Consider the following 26,742-nt stretch of genomic DNA (forward strand, 5'->3'; position numbering starts at 1 on the left):
GTTGCAACGTGATGTTATATAGCCTAAAACCTTCCTCGATTAATTCTATTGAACACAAAAATATTTTTTTCAATTTGAACCAGTAGTTCCTGAGATTAGCGCGTTCAAACAAACAAACTCTTCAGCTATATATATTAGTAGTAAGTAGTATAGATAAAGATTATGCATATTTCTGAGGGTAGAAACAACTATTGACTATCATAAACAATACAACAAACTTATCTTTACCAACGACCGTGGCGCTAGCAGCGCTGTCTATTACTACAAAAGCTGTCAAATTTTGTTTGTGTTAATTTTAGTTCCAATTTCTGCCACCAGCAAAACTAATATTGTAAATATTGTAATGTAAGTTTGTATTTTTAGTTATTGAAATATTTAAATTGAATATTTGTTTTAATGGATTTTGAAGGGCAAGTGTAAAAAAAAAGTGTGTGTTTTGTTTTCAAACTATCGTAATAAACATTGTGTAAATAATCGATTGCGTGGAAAAGTTATATTATGATGACATGGAGCTGATCTGATGCTGGAGCTGGAAGGTGTTTTTGTTTGATTGAGGAGTACCTTCTCTGGCCCTAAAGCAAGCTAAAAAGCCAGTTTGAAAGAAAGTTATATAGGAATACGTAAGTATGTTTTTTCTTCTTTTTTCTCGCAGGACAAAATGTGTTAAGGGTTGAGCACGGTTATTTGACTGTTGTGACTTGAATGACATTAATCGACACGTTTAATAAAAGAGAAAAAAATACTGTGTTGAAGACAGCGGTACACCCCTTGAACGGAATTTAACTAAGATTCTACTACCCCATGCATTTCATAAAGAGTTATTATCTAAGAGAGATGCCATGTACGCCGTGTAGTGCCCTATCCTGCTCACACCTATAACATTCTCCAAGTAGTGGTATCAGGTAAGCCCTGTTCAAGGTGACCAACTTATATATAAATACAACCTGTCTCACATCAAAGCTGAACTTGAGACATCTGCCTGTACTCTCTTAATAACAGGATTGGTGCAAGTAGAGGTCGGTACAGTAAGCTACAGAATTAATGAAGTATTTTTTACCATTTTTTTTTTGTTAAGGCGGGGTAGTCCTCGTGGACACCCACTCCCTCGGAGGAGGAAATGGGTTTTATACCTAAGGCTTTTACCGACTAAGCCTGAACCGCCGTGCTACGTCATCCGCGTTGTTGTGTCGGTGTATGGCAATGCGTTGCAATTCTTCATACAAAATATTTTTTACCTACCCCAACCCCGCAGTTAAGTCTCTTATACCCATAACATTAAATGTATAGAATTTTAATTTAACATGTCTTAGAAAACTTGCACATATGCACATAAAATGAATGACCATCACCATAATCGTCATCAGCCCATATTCGTCCACTGCTGGACATAGGCCTCTCCAATTGCACGCCATCGAGATCTATCTTCGGCTGCTCGCATCCAGCTCCTGCCATCTTGCGCAGATCATCACTCCAGCGTGCTTAAGAACCATAAAAAATATAAAAACTGTTAATTAGACTGATTTTCGTTTTAATTATTTGTTGTTATAACAGAAATTCATCATCTGTGAAAATTTCAACGGGTTTCAAATTTTGGGTACGGAAATCCTTACACAAAAAAATATACAGTATCTGCTAACAAAAATATGTTTATTTCTTTAATAAGACTCTCGGATTCACAAACACATACAGATTCAGGAAATACATTGTGAACTAGCTGTTGCCCGCGACTTCGTCCGCGTGGTTAGAAGATATAAGTTAGGAATTTTTGAACGGAAGCCCTCGAAGATGAATATTTTTCCCCGTTTTTACCACATTTTCCATTGTATCTTCGTTCCTATTGATTGCAGCGTGATGTTATATAGCCTAAAGCCTTCCTCAACGAATATGGTCTATTGAACACAAAAAGATTCTTTCAATTGAAACCGATAGTTCCTGCGATAAGCGCGTTCAAACAAACAAACTCTTCAGCTTTATAATATTAGTATAGATTCCACAAACGCTTGTCCTACGCGGGGATCGAACCCGCGACACATCACGCACACAAGCTACCGTGGTGACCTTAACCACTCCCCTATCCGTCTAATCTTTAACACAAAATATAAAATAATACTTCACACCAATATTGTCGACTAAACATATTTCTTGCAGTGCAACATTTTTTCTGCTGACTATACTTGTCACACGGCTACTTAAATGGTCACCCATCCAAAATGCACAACGTTGCTTACTCGGTCAAGGCTCGATCACTTTTGAAACAAATATCATAGTGTTAAGACGAAAGTTGGGTAGGCAGATATATTCAAATTAATAATAATAAAAAATTGTGGCAAAAGTTTGAAAAATGAAGTGTTCTGTTTAACCGGTTTCAAAAAAGTGGGAGGTTTTCTTATTCTGCTGAACTTTTTGTGATATATTTAAAGGTTTATGTTTCTACATATATTTTTTATAGGTAAGTTTTAAGTATTTTTAATACTTATATTGCGTACTAGCGTTCGCTCGCGGTTCCGTTCGCGTGGGATAGTGCTGTGAAGCATAATCCTGGTTTTTTAAGTTATTTAAAACCCTTTGTTGCTTTGAATCCCTCTAAGAATATGTGTGCAAAGTTTCATGACGATCGGTTAAGTATTTGTCGCGTAAATGCGTAACAAACGGAATATTTTAAGATGTTAAAATTATGAATGTCATAAAAAAAAACATATATGTACTCGACATCAGAAAAGTAAAGTCTTAAATTACAATAATCTACATTTTAGCCACGACAGCTTTTCAAATTGTATTTGGAAACTCAACGTAATAAACGCTAACTACTTGAATCTTTGCGAGGAAATTAATGCGCCATTTCTGCCTTAATAATATTAATTAAGTATATTATATAAATCGCGAAAGTTGGTATGTATGGATGTTTGTTTCTCTCTCACGCAAAACTCACTGAACGGATTTAGACTGGTACACAGATAGTTTATATAAAATCATATAATATAAAATCAGTTTATTTCATCTCCACAAATTACAACAAGTTATAGAGTTGACGAGACAAATTGTCGGAAAATTAGTAGTTTATAACCAAGATTAACGCATAGGATAGTTTTAATCCCGATTTTTGTATTCCCATGGGATCATTGTCGATTTCCAGTGGGCGAATCCGTGGGAAGAAAACTTAGAATAAAAAAATATTATAACGCATGGGATACGGTTTTAACTTAAATACAGCGATTTTCGGCGGGCCCACGGTTAACAGCTAGTAAAAAAATACTTTCAATTAAAAAAGTGATTATAACCTAAAATTACATTACCATCGTAAAAGGCATAATAACTGAATTTAAAATAAATGATTATATAATCGATAATGCAGGTTTTAATTTATACAGCCATACTCGCTTTAAGGTTGACATGACCTTAAAATACCGATTTTTAAGGTCACGACCAGCGAAAGGTGAAATCACAATATAAAAAACAATTTAAACTTGGTCATGTCACGCATATTTAATACTTTATGAATTTACATTACTAAATATTACATATCTTTAGCGATGTCGGGTAAAAATAGCTTATGCAAAGTACCTATTTCTGTAACAAATTTCATCAAATTCGGTTTAGTAGTTTAGACGTTGAGCGTTAAAAAACATGTACACATACACACACACTCACATATTTTCGTATATTGTATTTGTATATTGTGAACTAGTGGTTGCCCGCGGGTCCGCCCGGTGCAAATACGAAAATTATCCCACGGGAACATAAAATCTTTGCTTGAAAGAGTACCTAACAAACATCTATACATACAACCTTCGCATTTTAAATATATTACGATTAATACACAGTTACTAACATAGCTATGTGATATTATGTTACCCAGTAACATATGTAGTGTTGTCAGATAGACATACAACCCCTAGACCCCTCCCACCACTCGCCCGATGTCTGTCACCACATCACCCTCACAACTCTCACACAGGTCGCTCGTCACTCGTCACTCAACTATTTCTAATTAGTTTCGTCCAGTACCGTGAGGAAACACTTCCGCGTTAACGTTGACCTTGAGAGGTCCAATCAGAATGCTGTACCCCGCTTCGTCCACCTCAGATAGTTGACAAAAACTTATAAAATAATTAACAGCTATGTTGGTGTCGGCTTCCAGTCTCACCGACAGCTGAGCCCCGTATGTTACAGAGCGACTGTCTATCTGACAACACAACACATGTTACTGTAACACAGTATCACATAGTAAGACTGCGTCACAACTGTAATTAGTTACATTTTAATGAATATTTCATTCGGTACTTAAGTACGGGTGTTTATGATTAATAAACAAACACATTTTTTTATAAACAATTAGACAAACTCTTACTAAACAAAATTACTGGTTAAGTGTGAGTCGTATTTACGAGTTAGTTCTGTAGAATAGACTAATGAAAAACAATTCGGTCGCAATACAAAATTTAAGGATCAAAATTTATTGACAAGCCTGTTGGGTTAGTTGTTAGTGAACATGACTGCTATACCGGAGGTCGTGGGTTCGATTCCCGCCCAGGACAAATGTTGTGTGATGAGCATGATCATTTGTTCTGGTGTCTGGGTGTAATTTATCTATATTATGTATGTATTTAGAAATATATAAGTAAGTTTATCAGTTGTCTGGTTACCATAACACAAGCTCTGCTTAGCTTGGGATCAGATAACCGTGTGTGAGTTGTCCCAGGATTTATTTATTTATTATTTATCACCTCACAAATATATCACCTTAACAAGTAAAACTTAACCTCTATTTTTGATTTAACTGCCTATCTATAACAGTTTTTGATAAATCTCAAAAACGTTGCTTGATGACAAACGACCGGATGGATCGACAGATACCGTCTATCGATGCCTCAGAAATAAGTTTACAGTTTTAACATTTAATTACCGAATCCTAAAATAAACTCATGTTTCATTTGATGAAATAATAACTTATCCTAATTATAGTTTTCAAACAAGAACTTGTTAAAGACACCTTTAGATGACATTTAGTTAAACCTACCGCATGTTACTTTAATTGTTAAGATTCCGTACCTCAAGGGTACCTGTATTCGCTATATCTCATGAACCCTGACTGCAAGACAGTTGAAATTATCTATTACTGCAATATTTTTTAATAACAAAAACGTACAAACGACTTTAAATAAAAAGCTAATAAATTGATAATTTAAATAGGACCAAATGACGGCTATTTCACGTTAAATGAAAAAAAGAAATAACAAAATGGCTACATCTAGTCCAAAGTTCTGATTATATAATAAAATTAATTGAATTAGATAATAAAAAATAAAGTAAAAATGCGGACATCACATACATTGTTCTGAACCCAAAGTAAGTTGCTAAAGCAATTGTGTTATGGAATTCAGATACAACGAAGGTACCACAAACACCCAGACCCGAGACAATGTAGTGATGTCAATTTTTACATTGACCCGACCGGGGATCGAACCCGGGACCTCAGAGCTAGCGACACCTTGAAACCGGTGCGTACGCCACTCGACCACGGAAGTCGACAAGCATTATGGTAAATGGTTACTATAATAAAGAGTATGAGTGATAAATTAATATGTGAGTAATTACGACCAGACAGCGATGCCTCAGTAATAGGGTTCGGTAATTAGAGCAGAGAGCCCTAATTACCCAAGAAAATGAATGCAAATTAATGTAAAATGATACCAAAGTAAAAAATTGGGTTGTTTATTTTTAAAATGATAATCTTTTATTAAAATTAGGCCGCTGGTAAAATATGCGCACACGAGTTTTATAAAAAAAATATTCTGAATTAAAAAAAGCCTTGAATTATTCATTATCTGTGCTCAGACGCAGTCGGGTTAAAAAATATTAAATCCCTATATATATAAGTATTGTTCTTGCATTATAATTCAGTATTGTTTTGTGAACACGGCGTTTATATCATGTAAGTCATTTTAATTATAATAACCATTTTTTCTCTGGACGTAAAAATAATTAGGTATAAACTTTTGTATAATATAAATTTGTGACCTGCGTGTCTGCGTGTCCTGTGGCATCATAGCTCTCGGAGCGTTGAAGCCATTTTTTTTTGTTTAAAAAGCTTTTTTTTTCTCCCGGGTGAAAAAGTAATGACTTCAAACCCAGCCGAAGGGATATGTCGGACTCTTACCTACTAAAACCACCCCTGATTTGGGTAAGGCCTTTGCCCAGCTGTGGGGAAAAGTGGGCAAGAAAAAATTTATTAAGGAATAATAGGATGAACAGACAGATAATTTCAATTTTTATATCTATATTAATATAGATAGCGAGTTATAAATACATGAGTGCACGTGATTTGAACGTGGTTTTCGCTGACTTGCAGACATTGTTTAACATTCTGCCTAATGATAAGTCTTAGTTTTATCAATAAATCATTAGAAATCACAGTTTTGTAAGATACCCCAGATAGTGATAAATGTATCTTAGATTTAATTATTTTTAATTTCATTTGACTGTGTTCGTCTTACTGCAAAGTACCATCTTCTAAAATTATTAAGGAGAAAATTTGTGAGTATGTGTTTGTTATTTTTACACGTAAACTGCTTGACCAATTTTAATGCGATTTGTGTCTGGAGTTAGTTTACATCGTTAGTATAGATAGACTTTCTCCGACGGCAGAAAGTATTTGAATCTTAAAGCAATATTCACGCGAATGAAGCCGCGGGTAAAAGTTAGTTAAATTTAGACCTAAGTCGTTGTGTATTGATAATATCGTGTAGTATACGTAACCAAGTGCTAAATTAAAGGTCTCAAGTTCAATCCAAGCAAGCTCCAATTTCTTGAGTTATTTTAGAATTTAATATCACAGTTTTCAAAATGGAGAACCTGTGCTCAATTCGTTGGTATCTTGTTAATGTTTATAACCTTAGAACTTCAGAAAGATGCACCGAAGTTGATTCTAATTTATTAAACGAAAACTATCTTTAAAAATTATCAAGTTATGCCCAAAAGTTTTTATTTAAAATCGTTTGTATTGCGTTTTTCTTGTGTCTCCTGCTTGTGATCTCTCCCCGGTTGTGTCCATCTCGCTAAGAGAGTGCGGGAACAGAGAGTGCAGCTGTGTTAGCACACGCGCGTCTACTATAATATGCAGATGGCTGGTGTGCGTAACTAGACAAGCATATTTTGATCTTGAAACGTTTGATCTAAGTCTGGGTGTCTTGAATGATTTAATGAATTCATGACCTTAGGCAATAAGTACCCTCATGATTTTAGGTTTATTTTTAGCCTATCTTGTATCTATGCGATGGAAATAAAAAATGAAGCAGTTAAAGTAATTTTCATTTTTGAGAGCATTAATTAGCATTGCCATTCAACGTGGCAATGCTGCCAGCCTTTTGGGCACACTCCCAGCCGGCAACGATGCCGATGAAGTTTTTATGCCTTGTTTTAATTATTGTTTTTTAGTGTGTTAATTTATTTAAGTGTATATATATAGATTATAAGTTAGTTGTAAATAAAAAAAAATATATATAATATATTTTTTAAGAAAAAGTCCTAAAAGCGTTGCACACCCTTTTCTACATCCTAATCTTTGAATGTCTAAAAAACCCTACTTGATAGGTAGGTTTCATAAATTTCACTCAGTATAATCAAAATATCTTCTTATATTCTTCCAGGGCATACAAAACAGAGATGGACCCTGCTCTGGCTGTGGAGCATGCAGCTCTCTCTCGCCAGAAGACCATGAATGATGCACTGGATATCGGAGACTCTCCTGTGCAGCGGTTCTATGAAGGGAAGACTATATTCATCACTGGAGGATCTGGCTTCCTTGGGAAACAACTCATTGAGAAGCTGTTCAGGTTTGCTATTTTCTTCTTCACCTTGCTCTACTTATGGTTGTAAAATAATACTGGCCTTGGAGTAGATATGTTTCTTTCTTTCTATTAGCATTAATTTATAGAACTAGTGGCTATAGCTATGTGTCTTTCTCTTGAAGAATTATCGGCAAAAAACACTATAGGTCATTTTTTAAATAAAATTGTCAGTGGGATTGTCCAAAAGGATTACCGTGGTACACAAAAGGGCAAATGGGTTTTATTCAGTACAAGTTTAACACATGGCCAGAAATCGCAAAAGATAGAAAGATCTGGAAGAAAGACAAGAGAAAAAGGCTATATAAAAATGAAAAGTCTGTCACTCTCTTCCGCTCAACCCAAAGCGGAAAGATTCATTTGATGATTTTCCATCTAAAAAAAGAACTGGTTATTCAAAAACTAAACTTTTTCTTTATATTTTTAGGGCGTGCAATATCCACAAAATGTTTGTTTTGCTCAGACCGAAGAAAGGAAAAGAGATAGGAGAGAGACTGCAGGAGATGTTTAAAGACCCGGTGAGTACAAGGGGCACATGTTGGGAGAGGCTTAAGTCAAGCAGTGGACCTCGGTAGGCTGAATTGAAGAACTACTGACTGAACGATTTTGGTGTGATCAAACTGGTCTGGAGAATCTCGTCGCTAACCGATAACAGGTTAAGCTACGCCTGACGAGGTTGGTCCGTAGATGGGTGACCATCTTTGTCATAACGAGTTTCTCCGTGTTTCGGAAAGCACGCTAAAGTGGGTCTCGGCTGTTATTAATATCTTTGACAGTCGTTACAAGGTAGTCAGAAGCTTGAAAGTCTGACAACCAGTCTAACCAAGGGGTATCGTGTTGCCCAGGTAACTGGGTTGAGGAAGTCAGATAGGCAGTCGCTCCTTGTAAAACACTGGTACTTAGCTGAGTCCGGTTAGACTGGAAGCCGAGCATAACATAGTTGGGAAAAGGCTAGAAAAATGATGATGAGCTTTGGTGTAATCATGACTATTGACATAACCAAAATATTTTCAGGTTTTTGACATGGTTAAGGAGCGAAAGCCGTTGTTTGCTGAAAGGATTGTCCCAATAGAAGGGGACGTGTCGGAATTGAAGCTTGGACTTAGCGAGAAAAACTGGAATATTATCACCAAGGAGGTATAATGATTAAAATATATTCTTGTAATAAAACAGGTCTATGTAGGAGCATCCACAGGGCAGCTTGTGGCGAGCTGTTTGTGAGTAGCGCCACAATGGAACCTGAATGCCTCAGGGAGTCACTCTTCAAGGACACTCCCAGCTCTTTCTTGCCTTAACTGGCTGGCTAGAGAGCGGTCGCTAGAGCTACGAGTATATGCTCGGGGGTCGAAGTGTCGCACCTCTCGGACTGGTGTTGCCCATCTGCTGCCTATCGTGGTGCTATTAAACCTAATTAAATGAATCCAGCAGTTTCATCGTAAAGAAGTAACAAATAAACGTTGCATATTGCATTTATAAATTGTCTGGACTTTAAAAGAGACTGCGACCCCTGAGTTTCTTTCGACATTTCTTCTCAGGGTAGTCAGACAGGAAATGTCGACTCCAGCGCTCTCAAAAACGACATATAAAAGTGTTGATATATTCTACCTGCAGAATAAATGATTTCATTTCATTTCACATTCGCATACTTTCAATATTTTCAATCGTTCTTTTATACACTCCCTTGTTTGTTAGTCGTTCCGGTTGGATTTTTGCAACTCAGTTTTTAAGCACTTCCCGAGTAGCTAGCAGACTGTAATTTTCATTGTAGCTTCAAACCCAATGACAATGCAATTCACAACAATCAAAACAACTCGACCGATTTTGATATTTTTTTATGGAGTGACATTTAAGAACATGGTTTTTTAGATATTGTAAATCTATTATTTTTTTTCAGACTGAAGTTATTTTCCACATGGCAGCTACGACACGTTTTGATGAGCCTGTCAATGTGGCGACCATGATTAATATTCGAGGAACCAGGGAAGCGATACTACTTGGCAAAGAATGTCAGAAGATCAAGTGAGTAAAGTTACTTTTAATATATAATCTAATATATAAAATTCCCGTGTCACGATGTTAGTTACCGTACTCCTCCGAAACGGTTCGACCGATTCTTATGAAATTTTGTATACGTATTGGGTAGGGCTGAGAATAGAACAACATCTATTTTTCATACCCCTAAGTGACAAGGGTTGCCCACACTATAATTTATTTTTTGGACGAATTTGTTTGTTTCCTTTTTTTATAATTTTGCATTAAAAATACATACAACTAGAAAAAAACATCGGCAAAACCACGTTTGCTGGGTCAGCTAGTATTATATATAGGTTTTTGAGATCCGACTATCGAAACGAATTGATCTAACATTCCACAACTTGCATTATTTGCATACAACGCCATCTAGTGTCAAACGAAGTAAAGCTTGTATTATGACTTGATAACTGATAAACATACCTATATATTACACCCAAACATGGATAATATGATCATGTCCATCAAACAAACATTTCACATGCTTGGGAATCGAACCCAAGACCTCAGATATAGCAGTCTGGGCCACTTACCACTAGACCGACAGGCCTGTCATACTTATCTCTATTATGTATGTATTTAATCTTGTACTCATAACCCAAACTTTACTTAGTTCGACACTAGATGGCGTTGTATGAAAGTCGTTCAAAATTATACTACATCACAAATCATTACAGGTCCTTCGTATATGTATCCACGACGTACACAAACGCGACGGACTCCAACCTTCACACGGAGGTGCTGGAGAAGTTCTACCCGAGCCCCGTGGATCCGGACCTGATGATCCTGATGGCGGAGACCATGGAACCAGAGAGACTGAACGCCATAGAGGCGCAGTGAGTTGTACCTAGATAACGTTTCGCTTTTCACGGGATAACTTTATGGGAAGAGACCCGGTCCTTTTTTCCACGTTTTTATAAACTCACTTTCTTGTTTTTTTTATCGTTCCGGTTGGATTTTTGCAATTCAATTTTGAGGCACTTCCCGATAAGCTAGCAGGCTGAAATTTTCGGAAGCTGACAAAATTTGATAAAATTTTACATTAAAAACGTGGGTACTTAGATTTTTTTATTCTATTAATTTTAAGTCGAGCACGGGGACACAGGTCCACAGGTCCTTATGGTATTTAATTCAATAGGCGTTCCTACCTACGAGTAACCTGGCAAACGGTTTAGTGAGTGATTCACACAATTTTCAAAAGATATTTTCTCTTTCGCAGGCTTATTAAAGGCTACAAAAACACGTACACATTCGCGAAGGCTGTCGCGGAGGACATTGTCAAGACACTATCAGGGGACCTGCCTATTTGCATCGTCAGACCTGCAGTAGGTAAGAAAAACCAGCCGTAGTCATTCCCATTATACGTATAGTTCCCTGAAATAGAAATCATGGGCATAGATAATGTTTATCGCATTGGAATGGACCTTGGGAACTTGGGAATTACTTTTTCGACAGTAGACTTGAATGTGATTTGTCAGTTTCACAAAATACATAGGTTAATCTATATATCTATATCTATACTCTATACTAATATATAAAGCTGAAGAGTTTGTTTGTTTGTTTGTTTGTTTGAACGCGCTAATCTCGGGAACCACTGGTTCGATTTGAAAAATTCTTTTTGTGTTGAATAGACCATTTATCGAGGAAGGCTATAGGCTATATAACATCACGCTGCGACTAATAGGAGCGAAGATACAATGGAAAATGGGGAAAATTCTAACCACGTGGACGAAGTCGCGGGCAACAGCTAGTTAGGTTATATTATTACCCAATTGTGTTAGAATGGGGGTTATGTTTTCAACTGACTGTCAACTGAATATAGGTAATATGTCTATTGCTTGGTATGCACAACAGACTAAATGATGGGGCGTGTGGTGGTAAATAATATAAAAATTATACAAACACAAACTTTGAGGAGCTCGTGGCTAAGCTATAACCGCATAAGTGATTCTATCACAGGTTAAGCTATGCTTGACGCGGTTGGTCCGTAGATGGGTGACCATCTTTGTCATAGCGAGTTCCTCCGTGTTTCGGAAGGCACGTTAAATTGTGGGTCCCGGCTGTTATTCTTACATCTTTGACAGTCGTTACAGGTAGTCAGAAGCTTGAAAAGTCTGACAGCCAGTCTAACCAAGGGGTGTCGTGTTGCCCACGTAACTGGGTTGAGGAGGTCAGATGGGCAGTCGCTCCTTGTAAAACACTGGTACTCAGCTGAAACCGGTTAGACTGGTAGCCGACCCCAAAATAGTTGGGAAAAGGCTAGGCTGATGATGATACAAACACAAACTTTCAAAATGGCTTAAAAATGCCAAAAAAAGATTCACAGGTTTTTCGTCTCATACTAGTGATATATATGGGCATCATGTCAAGCCAGTAAAATACTAGGAAAAAATATTATATTTATGTATCGTTTATATTAGTTGCCAAGTATGCTTTTTTATTGTTAATTGAGACACTGCTATTTACTATATTTTATGGGAACTATCGTGCGTCTGATTCATTGTTAAGTAATGCAACGGTACGTACGCGATCCCGCCGCGTCAGCTCATGATAAAGGAGGTTGGGTCCGAATCTAGTCGAGCGATACCGATAAATACGCGTGAGTAAACCGTTACATCGTTTAATAATTGCTTTTTACTTTTTTCAGTAATATCATCGTATAGAGAACCTATGCCTGGTTGGACAGACATGAGCTGTACATACGGAGCCAGTGGGGTAAGATCAGTGGGATCAGTATTTTTTTTTGACAAAAATTGTTGATTTTGACACTAGTTTTAGAGGCTGCTTTTATTTTAGAAATTGTTTGATTTTTACAAACACGATGAAGATTTATTGTGCTACGTATGTTATTAATAATCAATTAAAATTTGAAAGAAACAATTAATTATGCACTAGGACGTTCAATACAGAATTGAACAAAAAAAAAATTGATAAAAACCAAGCGGATAAAGTCGTTGGTACAGCTAGCCCTTTATTTTTAACTGCTAAATATTATTTTGCAGATGATCTTAGGTCCAGCGACAGGACTCATCCACGCCACCTACACAAACAACAGCGCAGCATACAGTTTAGTACCGGTTGACTACGTGAACAATGCCGTACTAGTGGCAGGGTACCACACTGGCACTAAAACTGACAAGGATATCAAGATTTATGCCGTCTCAAGTGCTAGGCAAATGTTCGTCTGGCGTAAGTTGATCTTTTAAATTGGAAGTGTGATTTTGTATAAAATATTGTATCAACGCCATCTATTATATTTTATGTGAATTATTAAGTAATTTAATGGTATTACAGACAGCGCCATCTATTGATAAGATTTTGAATTAAATTAAAATCAATTCTTTGTTTTTGTTAACTTTTTTATATAATTATATCAAATAATGTCTTCTAAAGATACATATCGCATTTGTTTGCATTCTTTCAGGTCCAGTCTATACAAAACTAAGAGAGCTTGGAAGAGTTCTGCCCAGTCCTTTGGCCGTCTGGTACGTGTACACAGTAAACACTGGAAACAAACACTTGTTTCTATTACTAACATGGCTGCTGCACTTCATCCCTGGGTTAATAATGGACGCAGCTTGTTTACTCATTAGAAAACCGCCTATGTAAGTACCTGAACATACTTTATTTTTGATCCTTTTGACCGCAAATACTCCATTTATTATTTATTTATTTATTTATTTATTCAAAACAAAGGCATACAATTATAGGTAGTCAAAAAAATCGCCAAACTGTATAACAGTTTGTTGGCGATAATAAATTTAGTTAAAACTAAGTTGCTTAAGGTAATATTGACGAACTAAAAAAATTCTAAACAGACAAATAGTTCACTTATTATAAAATACCTACTAAAATTAAGTTTAGACCGAAAACAAGATAGCATTTGTTTTAAAACGCCTAATCGTTTTGAAATACAATCGTATGGCCTGTGTTATTGCTATTCAAAATTGGCAGGCGTTTATAAAAATACGCACCAAAATAATATCATTATTTTTTGCACGCCTTTTTTTAATGATGCATGCTAATAACTTATTAATACTTTTAAATTAATTACAGGTTCACAAAAATATATAGGAAAGTCTACAAATCGTCACTGGCACTCTCATATTTCACGACGCACACTTGGGTTTTTGATGACGCGAACGCTGATAAACTGTACCTAAGTTTGACACCAAATGACAAACTGATATTCAATTTTGACACAACAAATATTGATCAAATGGAATACGTTACTTTATGGTGCGTTGGTATTCGCAAGTATTTGATCAAAGATGGTATTAAGAACACAAATTACGCGATCAGAAAGCAGTTCTGGTTGCACAAATTGCATTGTTTGGCTACGATAATATATGTTTATTTTATTTTTAAGTTTTTGAGTATTGTTAGCTATTTTATTTTGAGTATTTTTAGTTGATAAGTTATGTTATTATAATATATTTAACTGATGTGCTTTTTGTTTTATTTACAATTTTATTACAAACTTTTTTAAGCTTCACGGTTTGCCTAACCTTGATTTTTAGGGTTCCGTACGTCTGAATACAAAAACGGGACCCTTACTTACTTACTTACGGATCACTCGTGTGTCTGTCCGTCCGTCGCTTACTGTCAATTATCTCCGAATCTATTAGACCGATTAACTTGAAATTTGGTACACATATCCATTCCTGTGACCCAAACACAGAGGTGTGACGTGAGCAGATGAAATCTGTATATGGGGGGTCATTTTTGGGGGGGAAGGGGAAAATTAAAAAAAAAAATCTGAAAACTGCATCGTGTGGCATATCAAATGAAAGGTTTTATTGAGAAGATCTTAAATGTATTTTTTTGTAATTTTAAAATAAATAATTTCAAATTTATTCAAGAAAATAGACGAAAATTGACTATTCCCCCCCCCCCCTTTATCTCCGAAACTACTGAACCTAAAATTTTGAAAAAAATACAGAAATTAGTTTTCTCCTTATAGATTATAGGAAAACCTATAAGAAGTCCATGATATTAAAATAACATGGTAAATCACTCAATGTTGTGCGTACCACCTTACATTTGCAGGTGGAATGTGTGGGAGAACATATTTTTTAACTAGAAAAACATGATAGGTAACATCGTACGGAACCCTCTTCACGCGAGTTCAACTCGCACTTGTCCCCTTTTATTTATTAGCAACAACAGAATAACATGAGACATTGAGTCACCACGCCAAACACACTATGCGCGAAGTGATGCGGGTGCGATCCCCGCGTCGACAAGTATTTGTGTGATCCACGAATGCTTGTCTTGAGTCTGGGTGTCTTTGTGCATGTGGCTTGAATGTTTGTGAAAACCTCCGCATCATAATTTCGTTCTTCGCTCAAAGTCGAAAGCAACTGAACAAATTTAAGTCTTTAAATATTCATAGAAGTCCAGGTAAGGTGTCTAGCTCCACTTCAGCCTCGTTATTGTGTCACCGTCGTCTCGAGCTTTGGTTCGTTTTCGGATACCCACATTACGGACTTGGTCTTGGAGTTTAATGCCTCTCATAGCATCCCATGGCTCTCTGTACCACTTTAATCTTATGGTATTTTTCGGCATATATATGTTAACATTGGGGGAATTGAGCCGGTCGCGCTGGAGACAATATGCAGAGGCCTATGCCCAGCAGTGGACAGCTACAGGCTGGAATGATGATGGTGATGATGATATGCTAGCATTTAACATTTCAAAATCAGTAATTTGATGATAGCTAAGTGGCGCTACAATCGCGCCTGAGAATTGTAATTAAAAGAATTTAATATTCTATTAAAATTTAAAAGGGCGTATAATTGGCCTCTAGGATTTTGTATACAATTGATTTATGTAACAAAAAAAGTATTTGATATTTATGTACAGTATGTTGTTTTATATTAAGTTTTTATTAAGTTCCTCGTGTAAATTTGGCGGTAATCAAATCTCGCAAGTTAAAGACCCACTTCCCGGTTTCCGATTGAGATGACATTTTGCATGTTTATGTATATTGTGTGACGATGTGATATTATGATGACATGGAGCTGATCTGATGCTGGGAAATGGTCGCTATAAGTTCGCTATAAAACGAATTTAGAGTCGATGGAATACCGTATTTGACTAAATCTTCTTATATATGTGTCAGTTTAGTCCGTCAGATAAATTTCCAAAAATACTTTATATGTATTTTTCATTTTATCACATCAGTAAGGAAGATTTAAAGCTTATGATGATGAAATGTATCTACGGTAGTCCGGATAATCCGGATAATAGTTAAGTAGAGCAAACGGACAGTTGCAAACCCTTTTACATACAAAATCGATTATTAACCCCACCATCTATTTATATCTTTGAAATATGTAAATTTGTAAGAAAAAATACAATCTCGACCTGTTAGACACAAAAACATGTTAATGCTTCCTTCCTCACACTTGTCACTCCATACTAACAGTCCTTATGTAATGTCGATTAAAATATATAACAAATTACGGTTTGCTTAACCTTGATTTTTATTTATAAGCAACTAAAGAATAACATGAGACATTGAGTCACCACGCCAAACACACTATGCGCGAAGTGATGCGTGAGGGTTCGATCCCCGCGTAGACAAGTATTTGTGTGATCCACGAAAACAAGCGAAACAAAATTCATACACGCACTTAAAGACATTTTCATCAATAACGCCTATTACTCAATAAATGAATACATGAATGATAATAATATAGTACATAACATACCAAAAATTACATAAAACACTTCACACATCCCGATCTCCAAAAATATATATTTTAGTAAAATTATTTTATGTTTTTTATACTGATAATACCTGTTTATTTACTGTATAGATTAAGTCCTATAATATGTTCCTGTTTATTTTTAAGTAAGATACCTATTTAAATAATTTTAGTTTTTATTGTTTAAATAATTTTAGATATAAGATTAATTTGCTGTACCCTACAGGGTTCAAAAATGCTCTAACCCATTTTGTAACATTGTGGAATGCAAATAAATAATATGAATAAATTTAACATCACTTGCTAGTAAAGAGCGTACTGGTAAGTGACGTCACAAGCTATTTGAAATCACTGTGTCCTCTAAATTTTGTGTTTATGAGATAAAAGAAAGAATACCTATCCAATACTTTTTGGAAATCTCTCTCTTTACTTACCGTACGATCAAGCAAGCAACTGGTAATTAAAACTCTAGTTTTTTTAATTAATTTGCATTAAAATATTACTACACAATGTTTTTATTTTTACTAAAACCTAGTGCCCTTAAAAAGGAAGGTTTAAATGTTGTTTTTTTTTATTACAATCCTACTACTATTATAAAGGCGAAAGTTTGTAAGTATGGATGTATGGATGTTTGTTACTCTTTCACGTAAAAACTACTAAACGGATTTGAATGAAACTTTTTAACACATTTTTTGCGCTTACACTACAAACGCTGACTGAATCCTACAAGATAGATAGAAGGCAGATACATAGAAAGAAGGCAGGTATAAATAATAACTTATATCTTCTAACCACGCGGACGAAGTCGCGGGCAACAGCTAGTACAGAATAACTCGGTCAAGTGTTAGTCAGACTCGTGACACCGAGGGTTCCATACAAATAGGACAAATAAAATACTGTTGCACCTATTCCAACCAGCTACCCATCTACCCACCTTTTCCAGTGACCCAAAGGTTGGCTCGCAGCATTAATGCTTCCGCGTTATGTACCACAATATTTTACGTAAAACTTTAATAAATAAATAAAATACAAGAAAAATCACCACCAAATGGTCACCCATCAAATTAATGATTGAACAAGAATTGTTTAACTACGATTTTTATTTTTAGTACTTTTATCATCTGTGTAAATCTCAACTGTCTTGCTGTCAAGGTTCTTGAGATACAGCCGGGTGACGAACGGGAGCCTCAGAAATAGGGTTCCCTTTGAATACGAAATGTTAAACACACTCTAATCCCGTGACTTACTTGTCATATAAGAACTTCTCAATTCTTATGACATGAAATAAATTAATGAACGAATAAAAAAATAATTTTGATTTAATTAATTTACTCGATCTAAACCATTGTATCATATAACCCAGGACAGAGAATTTGCCCAGCAGTGGGAGTCAGTAGGCTTAGTAAAAAAAATGAAGAATATGTTATTTATTTTTTGTACATTTTTCTCTAATTGAATTCGAAAAACATCCTGTACAACATCGTAAGACTTATTTAAATTGGGGCAATTGCAAATTTTGAAAAATTTTGAAAATTCCAGTCCGTATTGTATTTATTCTCATGAATAACGAACAATAGCTAGAGTACTATAATTTAGGTTGTTCTCGTCTAATAACGAATACTTGCAGAAATAACCAAGTGGCCAGGATTATCCATCAGCAGCTTGCTCTGAAGTACAAACTTATGGAATCTGAGGTGCCGTACTATAGGTATGTTCCCCACCCAGTTCTCGAAAATGGTCATGTCACATTGTACTGGGATCCATCTATCATCACTGGCAGGACTCATCATCATCTTCATCTTAAATTTTCCTAACTATGTTGCGGTCAGATTTCAGTCTATCTGGATGCAGCTAAGTTAGTTTGGCCACCTCAAACCAAATCCCTGGGCACGATACCCCTTAGTTAGAGAGGGTGACAGAGTTTCTTACTTCTGACGGTAAATACTTTCAAAGATGTACAACATGTACAACACTTACACAACCATAAATCTTGAAGACGTGGTGAAAGACCGTCTGGTACCAGACGAACGGACAGACTGACAGACAGCGTTGCCTCACTAATCTTGTTACATTTTTACCCTTAGAGTACAGAATACTACAAACAAATTATATGCACATCTGGATTTAGCTCATGAGGCTGTCGACTTGCTGGAGTTGGACTCGGCAATCATTCATGACTGCCAATGTCTTAATAACCAAAAGCAATGACCAATACCATCTAAAGCGCTGTTTGGACAAAAGAAATTTGATCATATGGATGTACAACTGCATTATTTAAGCTCAATATTTATTAATAATATACTTTCCCATAACCCTCCAGATCATGGATTCAGCATTAGAAATAGAGTTGAGAGCGCGTCGGCTGCAGGAGCCGATGAATGCTGTGATAGACCTGGGCACCTCTCCCGTCCAGAAGTACTATGAGGATACCACCGTCTTCATCACTGGAGGCTATGGTTTCCTTGGGAAAGCACTTGTTGAGAAACTCTTCAGGTAAGGACCAATACGTGGGAGATGGACCAATTGGGGAAAGTGCCTCCTTTGACGTGGTACATTAGTTGCAAATTGTAAGTGTTCTTGATAAAAATAAAAAAAGTTAAGAAGCTGTTTAGAAGTTGAGTTGGTGAACCACTCGTATTTATTTTTTGACGACTTCCGCAGTAAGGAATTTAGTCCTTGTTTGCCAAGAGGTTATTCAAACATTCAAGTCACTTGCAAAAAGACACCCAGACTCAGGACAAGCATTCGTGGATCACATAAATGCTTCTCTTACGTACTATAGAAGATGTGCGTAAGAAGATCATATTATATCCTATCAGAGTCAAAAGGTTATATGGTTTTTCAGGGCCTGTAAAATTAAGAAAATATACTTACTGATGAGATCTAAGAAGGGCAAGACTATTCAGGAGAGGTTAGAAGAGGTTCTGCAAGATCCTGTGAGTGTAAATTTTCATAACACCTTTACCAAGAATTTTGACATGCACGAGCTGGTGTTTATCTATACTAATATATAAAGCTAACGAGCTTTTTTGTTTGAACGCGCTAATCTCAGAAACTACTGGTTTAAATTGAAAAAATATTTTTGAGTCATCGATGAAGGTTTTACGCTATATACCATCACGCTGTGACTAAAAGGAGCGAAGATACAATGGAAAATGTGGAAAAATCAGGGAAAATTATGTTCCGTTCGAAAATTTCTAACTTTAGCTTCTAACCACGCGGACGAAGTCGCGGGCAACAACTAGTATACTATGATACCAGCTTTATATGTCCCACTGATGGGCATAGGCCTCTTCCCGTATAAGGAAGGTTTTGAGCATTGATCATCACGATAGTTTACTGCAGACGATTTCAGATCCCAATATTAGGAATCTAGGTTTCCTCACGATGTTTTCGTTCACCGTTTCTCAGTAGTGTCATAGATTAATTAAAAAAAGGACTTAAATATAACTTTGAACAAGTCACATTGGTACTTTGCCAGGGGGCAAGGACGAGGCTATGTTATTAAAAATGAATGGTCAATATTATAATAAATTACTGTCAGGTGTTTGAACTGGTGAGAGAGAAGCAGCCCAGGTTCGCGGAGCGCATCGTGCCGGTGTCCGGGGACGTGGCTGAGCCCAGACTGGGGCTGTCTGATAAGGACTGGAACACACTCACTAAGGAGGTATGTTATGAACAGAAGGTTCCAAAATTGGTCAACCATCAATTGAATGACCGAAAATTTACGTACCATTTATGACTGAACTGGATTTTTATTCTATTTTTTGTTGTAACAAAGGCTACTAAAGTGCTTGAGATAAAGCGTTATGAAAGACATGATAGATGATATATTCAGATGATAGATAGGCAGCCAGACAAACAGACAGATAGCGGAGCCTTAACAATATGGTTTCGTTTTTACTTATTGGATACAGCACCCTAAAAATCTTTGTGTTTCATATTGTTTTACAGTTGTCCGAGAAACCCTAACTGTGTGTCCCTGCGGCTTTTTCAAAGAGCTGTGAATCTAGTCTCAATTATGGTTTTTGGGTTCCAAAAGCAAAACTTGGTATGGTATCTTAAGGTCAAGAGTCCGACTCGTCAAGACTGGTGTTTTATGTTTACAGGTTGACATAATATTTCATATGGCGGCTACAGTACGATTCGATGAACCGCTCAAAGTGGCAGCCAAGATCAACGTGGGGGGGACTCTTAGAGCTGTGGAGTTAGCCAAGAACTGCACCAAACTCAAGTAAGAATATTCACTGAAGATTGAAACTACAATCAGATTGAAATCTAGTATGAAGTAGCTCCTAGAACATTAGCTAGCACATCATGGGACGGACTTTGGATTCGCTGATTCTTCTTCTTATCGTATGGTTGATGTACAACCTGGTGTCAGAGTGTATCACGCCCGTAGTCCTCTGACGTGACGCAACACACCCTTGAAAAATTCTCAGGTGTGTCGCGCCTCACGATGTTTCCCTTCATCGTTTTTAGCAAGTGATAATTGCTTATAATCAAAAAGATACTGGAGCGTGTTATTCCGTCCTTTGACTTGTCAGTTCTACCACTATCATTGCTTATCATAATATTTACCTTCCTGATTGCTCCTCCAACAGGCAGTTTATCCACGTGTCAACCGCATACACTCATGCTACCAGAGAGAGGGTCGGCAAAGAAGTGAAGGAGCAGTTCTACCCGTGCCCCATGAGTCCAGACCTGTTCATGGAAGTGGTCGACACCTTGGATGAGAGACGCCTGAATGGTATAACACCAGGGTAAGTATTTGGAGACAATAACAGATGAAAGCGATGTCCCAAAATGGCTGCTGGCTCAGACTAAATTTGGAGGATCCACTGCTGGACATAGGCCTCCCCAATTGCACGCCATCGAGATCTATCTTCGGCTGCTCGCATCCAGCTCCTGTCGTCTTGATCAGATCTTCACTCCACCGTGCCTGAGGATGCCTACAGTACTGCCTACACTTCGTTTTTCAGACGCGGAGTTTTGGTTGTTCTGACGAAATTAAAGGGAGGCCTATGTCCAACTGTGGGCCACAATAGGCAAGGTGCATTGATTGATTGGTCGAAAACCCTACCATTAATAAAGGCAGAGGCTTTCTCCCATAGGCTGAAAATTTGAGAATTTGTGACCATCCTATCTCTCTGCGAATCGTACATATTTCAATATTTGGAATTCAAGTGTGTTGAAGTAATTAAAAAGAAATATTTCATTTTAAACTGAGAATTCTCTGTCGTATTTTGAAGGCTACATAATATTCCTGCCAGCTGCAATAATTTCTCACTTGTTTTATTTCGCAGGTTGATCAAGGGCTGGCCGAACACGTACACATTCACGAAGGCGCTAGCTGAGCACGTGGTCCGCGATGCTGGCGCTGACCTGCCTGTTTGTGTCGTGAAGCCTCCCATTGGTAACACTTACTGAACCACATGACCTGCCAAGCTAGCCAAGCAAAATCTCAACAATATCTAACGCCAGTAGGAAACACTCAAATATATATAGTAAATGAAGGTTATAGATGAAAGTCACGTTTTACTCATCACTGTACTAGCCTCTTCCCAACTATGTTGGGGTCGGCTTCCAGTCTAACTGGTTTCAGCTAAGTACCAGTGTTTTACACGGAGCAACTGCCTATCTGACCTCCTCAACCCAGTTACCTGGGCAACACAATACCAATTAGACTTCCTAGGTTCTGACTACCCGTAACGATAAACCAAACTCGTTATGACAAAGATTTTCACCCATCTAGGGAACGACCGTGTCAAGCGTATCTTAGCCTGTGATCGAGCGACTTGTGTTACAGCAACAGTTAAAGCTTAGCCATGAGCTCCTCTTATCCAAACGAAATGTCTTTTCCATACAACGATTGACGTTAAAGATATTTCACTTGTCTAGAGGGGCTGGGCAGCTGTGAGACCAGCTTGATAGCTCCACCTATGGAGATGTAACATCAGTAGCAACAGGTTGAAGAGTTTCTCCCGGACATAATGCTCTTTTGTTCCAGTTCTTCATGCCTTGTACGAGCCACACCCTGGGTGGATGGAGAAGTCATGTTTAGGTGGACCTATTGGTGTGAGTATAACTTTCCCTTGCCTAATTAAAATATAATCTACTTCAACCTAAAAAGCTATCGGGATTTTTTCTCCTCGGCAACATGTCTTTTTTTCAATTTTTTTCCCGCAGTTGAGTACGTATCTTGGTGTATCCTTGTGTCTCGGGTTTCACGAACATTCTTAACCACATGCACAAAGACACCAAGACTCAGGACAAGCATTCGTGGGTCATACAAATGTTTGTCCTACGCGGGCATCGAACCATTATTTACTAATGGTTATATTTCTTTCAGATTTCCGTGGGAGTGGGTTTGGGTGTGGTACACGTGTTTTTCGTCGACGTAGAAAACAAACTGGCAACTGTACCACTTGAATATGTTAACAACGCAATCATTGGAGCTGCGTGGGACTCGACCGAGCGGCAGAAAGAAGGAAATAAAGAAGTACCTTTGTATATAATTGCGAACGAAGAAGGACTTGTTAAATGGAGTAAGTTTTTACTTAATTTAAAACGTATCTTTGCCCCGCGGTTTCACGCCTTTGAAAACGTAGGTCCCTCTCCCGGTGCCTTTATATTATTCGGGGCGGAGATCATCATCATCATCTCAGCCTATCGCCGTCCACTGCTGAACGTAGGCCTCCCCCAAAGAGCGCCAACCATCCCGATCCTGGGCAGCCCGCATCCATCCGCTGCCAGCTACCTGGGCGGAGATGGATCCAACAAATCACAATCGTAACAAAAGTCAGGATTACTTACATCACATTAGTTAAGAGATAAAAGAAATATGTAGCCAGGTGCCAAACTAATAGGCAGTGTTAGCAATAGGATTGGCCCTTGACTGTCCCGTCGGTTTAATGGTCGCCTGACAGCCATACCGGAGGTTGTGGATGCGATTCCCACCCATAACAAATATTATTTTGTGTGATGAGCACAATCATTTATTCTGTACCCGGATTTAATTTATCAATATTATGTATTTAGAAATATACAAGTATATTTATCACTTGCTTTTTCTACTCATAATACAAGCTTTGCTCATTTTAAAACTAGATGGCGTTGTTTGAAAGTTTCGATCTAATATTATTATTTCTTTTTCAGAGGATTACAGTAAATGTTTGTCCGAAGTCTGCGACCCTGCAGGAGTACCTTCACCTGTCTCCCTATGGTACTGCTATTTGTTAGAGACCAAAAATATCTTCGTCTACCATTTGTTGAGCTGGCTTTTGCATTACATACCGGCATACATCATGGATGGTGTCTGCGCTGTCATTGGGAAGAGACCGAAAGGAATTCCGTTGTAAGATTTGTTTTTTACAAGCCTTTTTTCACCTGTCCTTTTGTCTGTCAAATCTGGCTAGTTAAAAACATCGAATAAGAAATTTAAACCTTGTGTCGCGGGGGGTTTTCTCAAGCATTTAAGACACATGCACAAAGACACCCAGACTCAGGACAAGCATTCGTGGATATCACAAATGTTTGTTCCAAGCGAGGAACGAGCCTGTGACACGGCGCGCGCTCAGTGGGTTTGGCGTGGTGACCTCAACCGCTCGGCTATCCGTGCACTCGATTGAGTTGAAACTTTGCCTGTATATTTGATAATGTAGTATTATGATAACGTATGTACTTACCATGCAACCCAGCGCTGTGTGGGTGTAAAGTCACTAGCATTTTACCTGAAGAAACAAACAAAAGGCTATGACAGTTTGAACCTTGTGACATTAGTGATTTAACTATCCTGTTGGTCTAGTGGTTAGTGACCCTGACTGCTATTCCGGAGGTCGTGGGTTCGATTCTTAACCAGAACAAATGTTTGCGTGATAAATCTATTTCTTTTGCTGTATTTGGGTGAAAAATAAATTAATTTACTTGTTCTTTTTCTGGATGTCAATTATCTTAATTATGTATGTATTTAGAAATACATTTATAGGTTGTCTAGTACTCATAATACAAGCCTAATTTGAAACTAGGTGGCGTTGAGTGAAAGTTACATAAAAAAACTATAACAAAATCTCTTTTCTTTCAGATTCGTTCAAGTTTTTGAGAGGATAGACAAAAAGGCCGATGCCTACACATACTTTTTGACAAATTCCTGGAAATTCAGGGATCATAACGTCAAAGCAATGATCTCCCGAATGACAGAAAACGACAGAGCGATATTTAATTGTAATATTAATACAGTTGATATTGATACACATGGCGTTGTTTGGGGAACAGGCTTGAGAAGATATATCGTCAAAGATGGCTTAAAAGGCACGGTTCAAGCAGCGAAAAAACAAAAATGGCTGAAGTATGCAAATATGGTTTTTATTGCAGTCTATGTTTACGGTCTATGGTTTGTTGTGTCAACGTTATTGTCTCTGGTTTCTTATTTTTTTAGTTTCTTTCTTTAAATGATATTTTTTACGGTTTTTGTCCTTTTGTTAACAAAACCTTGAGTTTACGATTGACTGGCCTTGTGGTCTAGTGGTTAGTGACCCTGACTGCTATACCCGAGGTTGTGGGTTCGATTCCCACCCAGGACAAATGTTTGTGTGCTAAGCACGATCATTTGTTCTGTGGCTGAGTGTTATTTATCTATAATATGAAGGTATGTTTTTAGATAAATACTTAGAACATTTTCTTAAAAATATTAAATTTTAAGCAAAAACGTTGTTAAGTTCGCGAATAAGAATAAGAATCATTTTTAACTTTGACCAATTTAGTTAAAAAGGATAACTAGATGTTGAATATTTGCAGCCATTTTAAATTAAAAAGCTAGTTTATTTATTGAAGGTCTTGCAACAATTTTTTATCATTAATTATATATTGTCATGGAATGAAAATTCATATGTTTATTTATGAACGTGTGAATGCAACGCCTGACGTTTATCTTTGAGCAAAGACGCCAGTACTGCAACAGTTGCTGTGGTTAAGATTAAAGGTTCCATGCAGGGATTTGCATACATGAGGTGCAGGTTCGATCCCAACCCAGGCAAAATACCAATGTGACGTTTACAAAGTTATACATACATTTTAAATTAATCTAAATCACTGCTCAAATAGTGAAGAAAAACATCGTGAGGAAGCCCGAAATCGCTTGCAGTGCATAAGTTTGATGATCAGTGCTCAAATCTTTACATGGGAATAGGACATAATTTATACAAATGTTGGCTGGGTGTAATTTATTTATAATATTTACGTGTTTAAAAATACATAAGTAAGTAATTTTGCTTCGCTTAGTTTGAGACTAGATGGCGTTGTATGGAAGTTCTGGAAAATATAACGCTTTCTACATAATACATGACGTGTCACGATTTTAAGCAAATTTACTCTCCGTTTGCAATTTGGTCAAACTAACGATAGGACAGCTATCAATTTATAATCACAAAATTATTACAATTATTAATCGAGGTTGTACGCGGTAGGTCAGCTTGTAAATTATAAAGATAATGTTTGTTAGATTGTGGCTAAACTATAACTGTATAAGTGGAGCGATCGCAGGTTAAGCCACGCTTTACGCGGTTGGTCCGTAGATGGGTGACTATGGTGGAATATATCTTTGTCATAACGAGTTTCTCCGTGTTTCGGAAGGAACGTTAAATTGTTGGTCCCGGCTGTTATTCCTACATCTTTGACAGTCGTTACAGGTTGTCAGAAACTTGAAAGTCTGACAACCGTTCTGACTGAGGGGTATCGTGTTGCCCAGGTAACTGGGTTGAAGAGGTTAGATAGGCAGTCGCTCTTTGTGAAACACTTATACTTAGCTATATCTATTTATACTGGAAGCCTTTTCCCATTAGTTGGGAAAAGGCTAGGATGATGATGATGAGTTTGTGATCTTGTAGGCCATCTCACGATCTGTTAAACTAATTTTAGAAATATACCTATAACTAATAGAATGGCCTGTTATTTGTTAATGTGATAGGCTTCTGGCTTATACAATATGTTAAAAAATCTGTTAGATAAATTAAGGGGTTGCAGTGTAGGGTAAAATGATTATGTATGGTCTATTGGTGTAGTGGTTAGTGACCCTGACTGCTATACCGAAGGTCGTGGTTTCGATTCCCACCCAGGACAAATGTTTTTGTGATAAGCACAAAAAAATGGTCTGTATC

At 37.2% G+C, this 26,742-nt stretch overlaps 2 protein-coding genes across 2 annotated transcripts; both read left to right on the top strand.

The window, feature by feature from the left end:
* Window positions 1-396: 396 nt before the first annotated feature.
* Window positions 397-14,289, top strand: LOC113502711 (fatty acyl-CoA reductase wat-like). The gene is made up of 11 exons (XM_026884363.1): window positions 397-620; window positions 7,647-7,832; window positions 8,272-8,362; window positions 8,859-8,981; window positions 9,739-9,863; window positions 10,553-10,711; window positions 11,095-11,204; window positions 12,523-12,590; window positions 12,878-13,064; window positions 13,300-13,480; window positions 13,932-14,289. Exons 2-11 carry the CDS (start codon window positions 7,663-7,665, stop codon window positions 14,287-14,289), a joined length of 1,572 nt encoding a protein of 523 aa, XP_026740164.1. The 5' UTR covers window positions 397-620; window positions 7,647-7,662.
* Window positions 14,290-18,892: 4,603 nt separating this feature from the next.
* On the top strand, window positions 18,893-23,967 carry LOC113502716 (fatty acyl-CoA reductase wat-like). Its single transcript, XM_026884366.1, has 9 exons — window positions 18,893-19,081; window positions 19,434-19,596; window positions 20,133-20,255; window positions 20,698-20,822; window positions 21,193-21,351; window positions 21,895-22,004; window positions 22,599-22,666; window positions 22,941-23,136; window positions 23,747-23,967. The coding sequence occupies exons 1-9, from the start codon at window positions 18,912-18,914 to the stop codon at window positions 23,947-23,949; spliced, it is 1,317 nt and encodes a 438-aa protein (XP_026740167.1). The 5' UTR covers window positions 18,893-18,911; the 3' UTR covers window positions 23,950-23,967.
* Window positions 23,968-26,742: the final 2,775 nt, after the last annotated feature.

This window comes from Trichoplusia ni, chromosome 17, assembly GCF_003590095.1.
Source record: "Trichoplusia ni isolate ovarian cell line Hi5 chromosome 17, tn1, whole genome shotgun sequence".
Taxonomy (NCBI): Eukaryota; Metazoa; Arthropoda; class Insecta; order Lepidoptera; family Noctuidae; genus Trichoplusia; species Trichoplusia ni.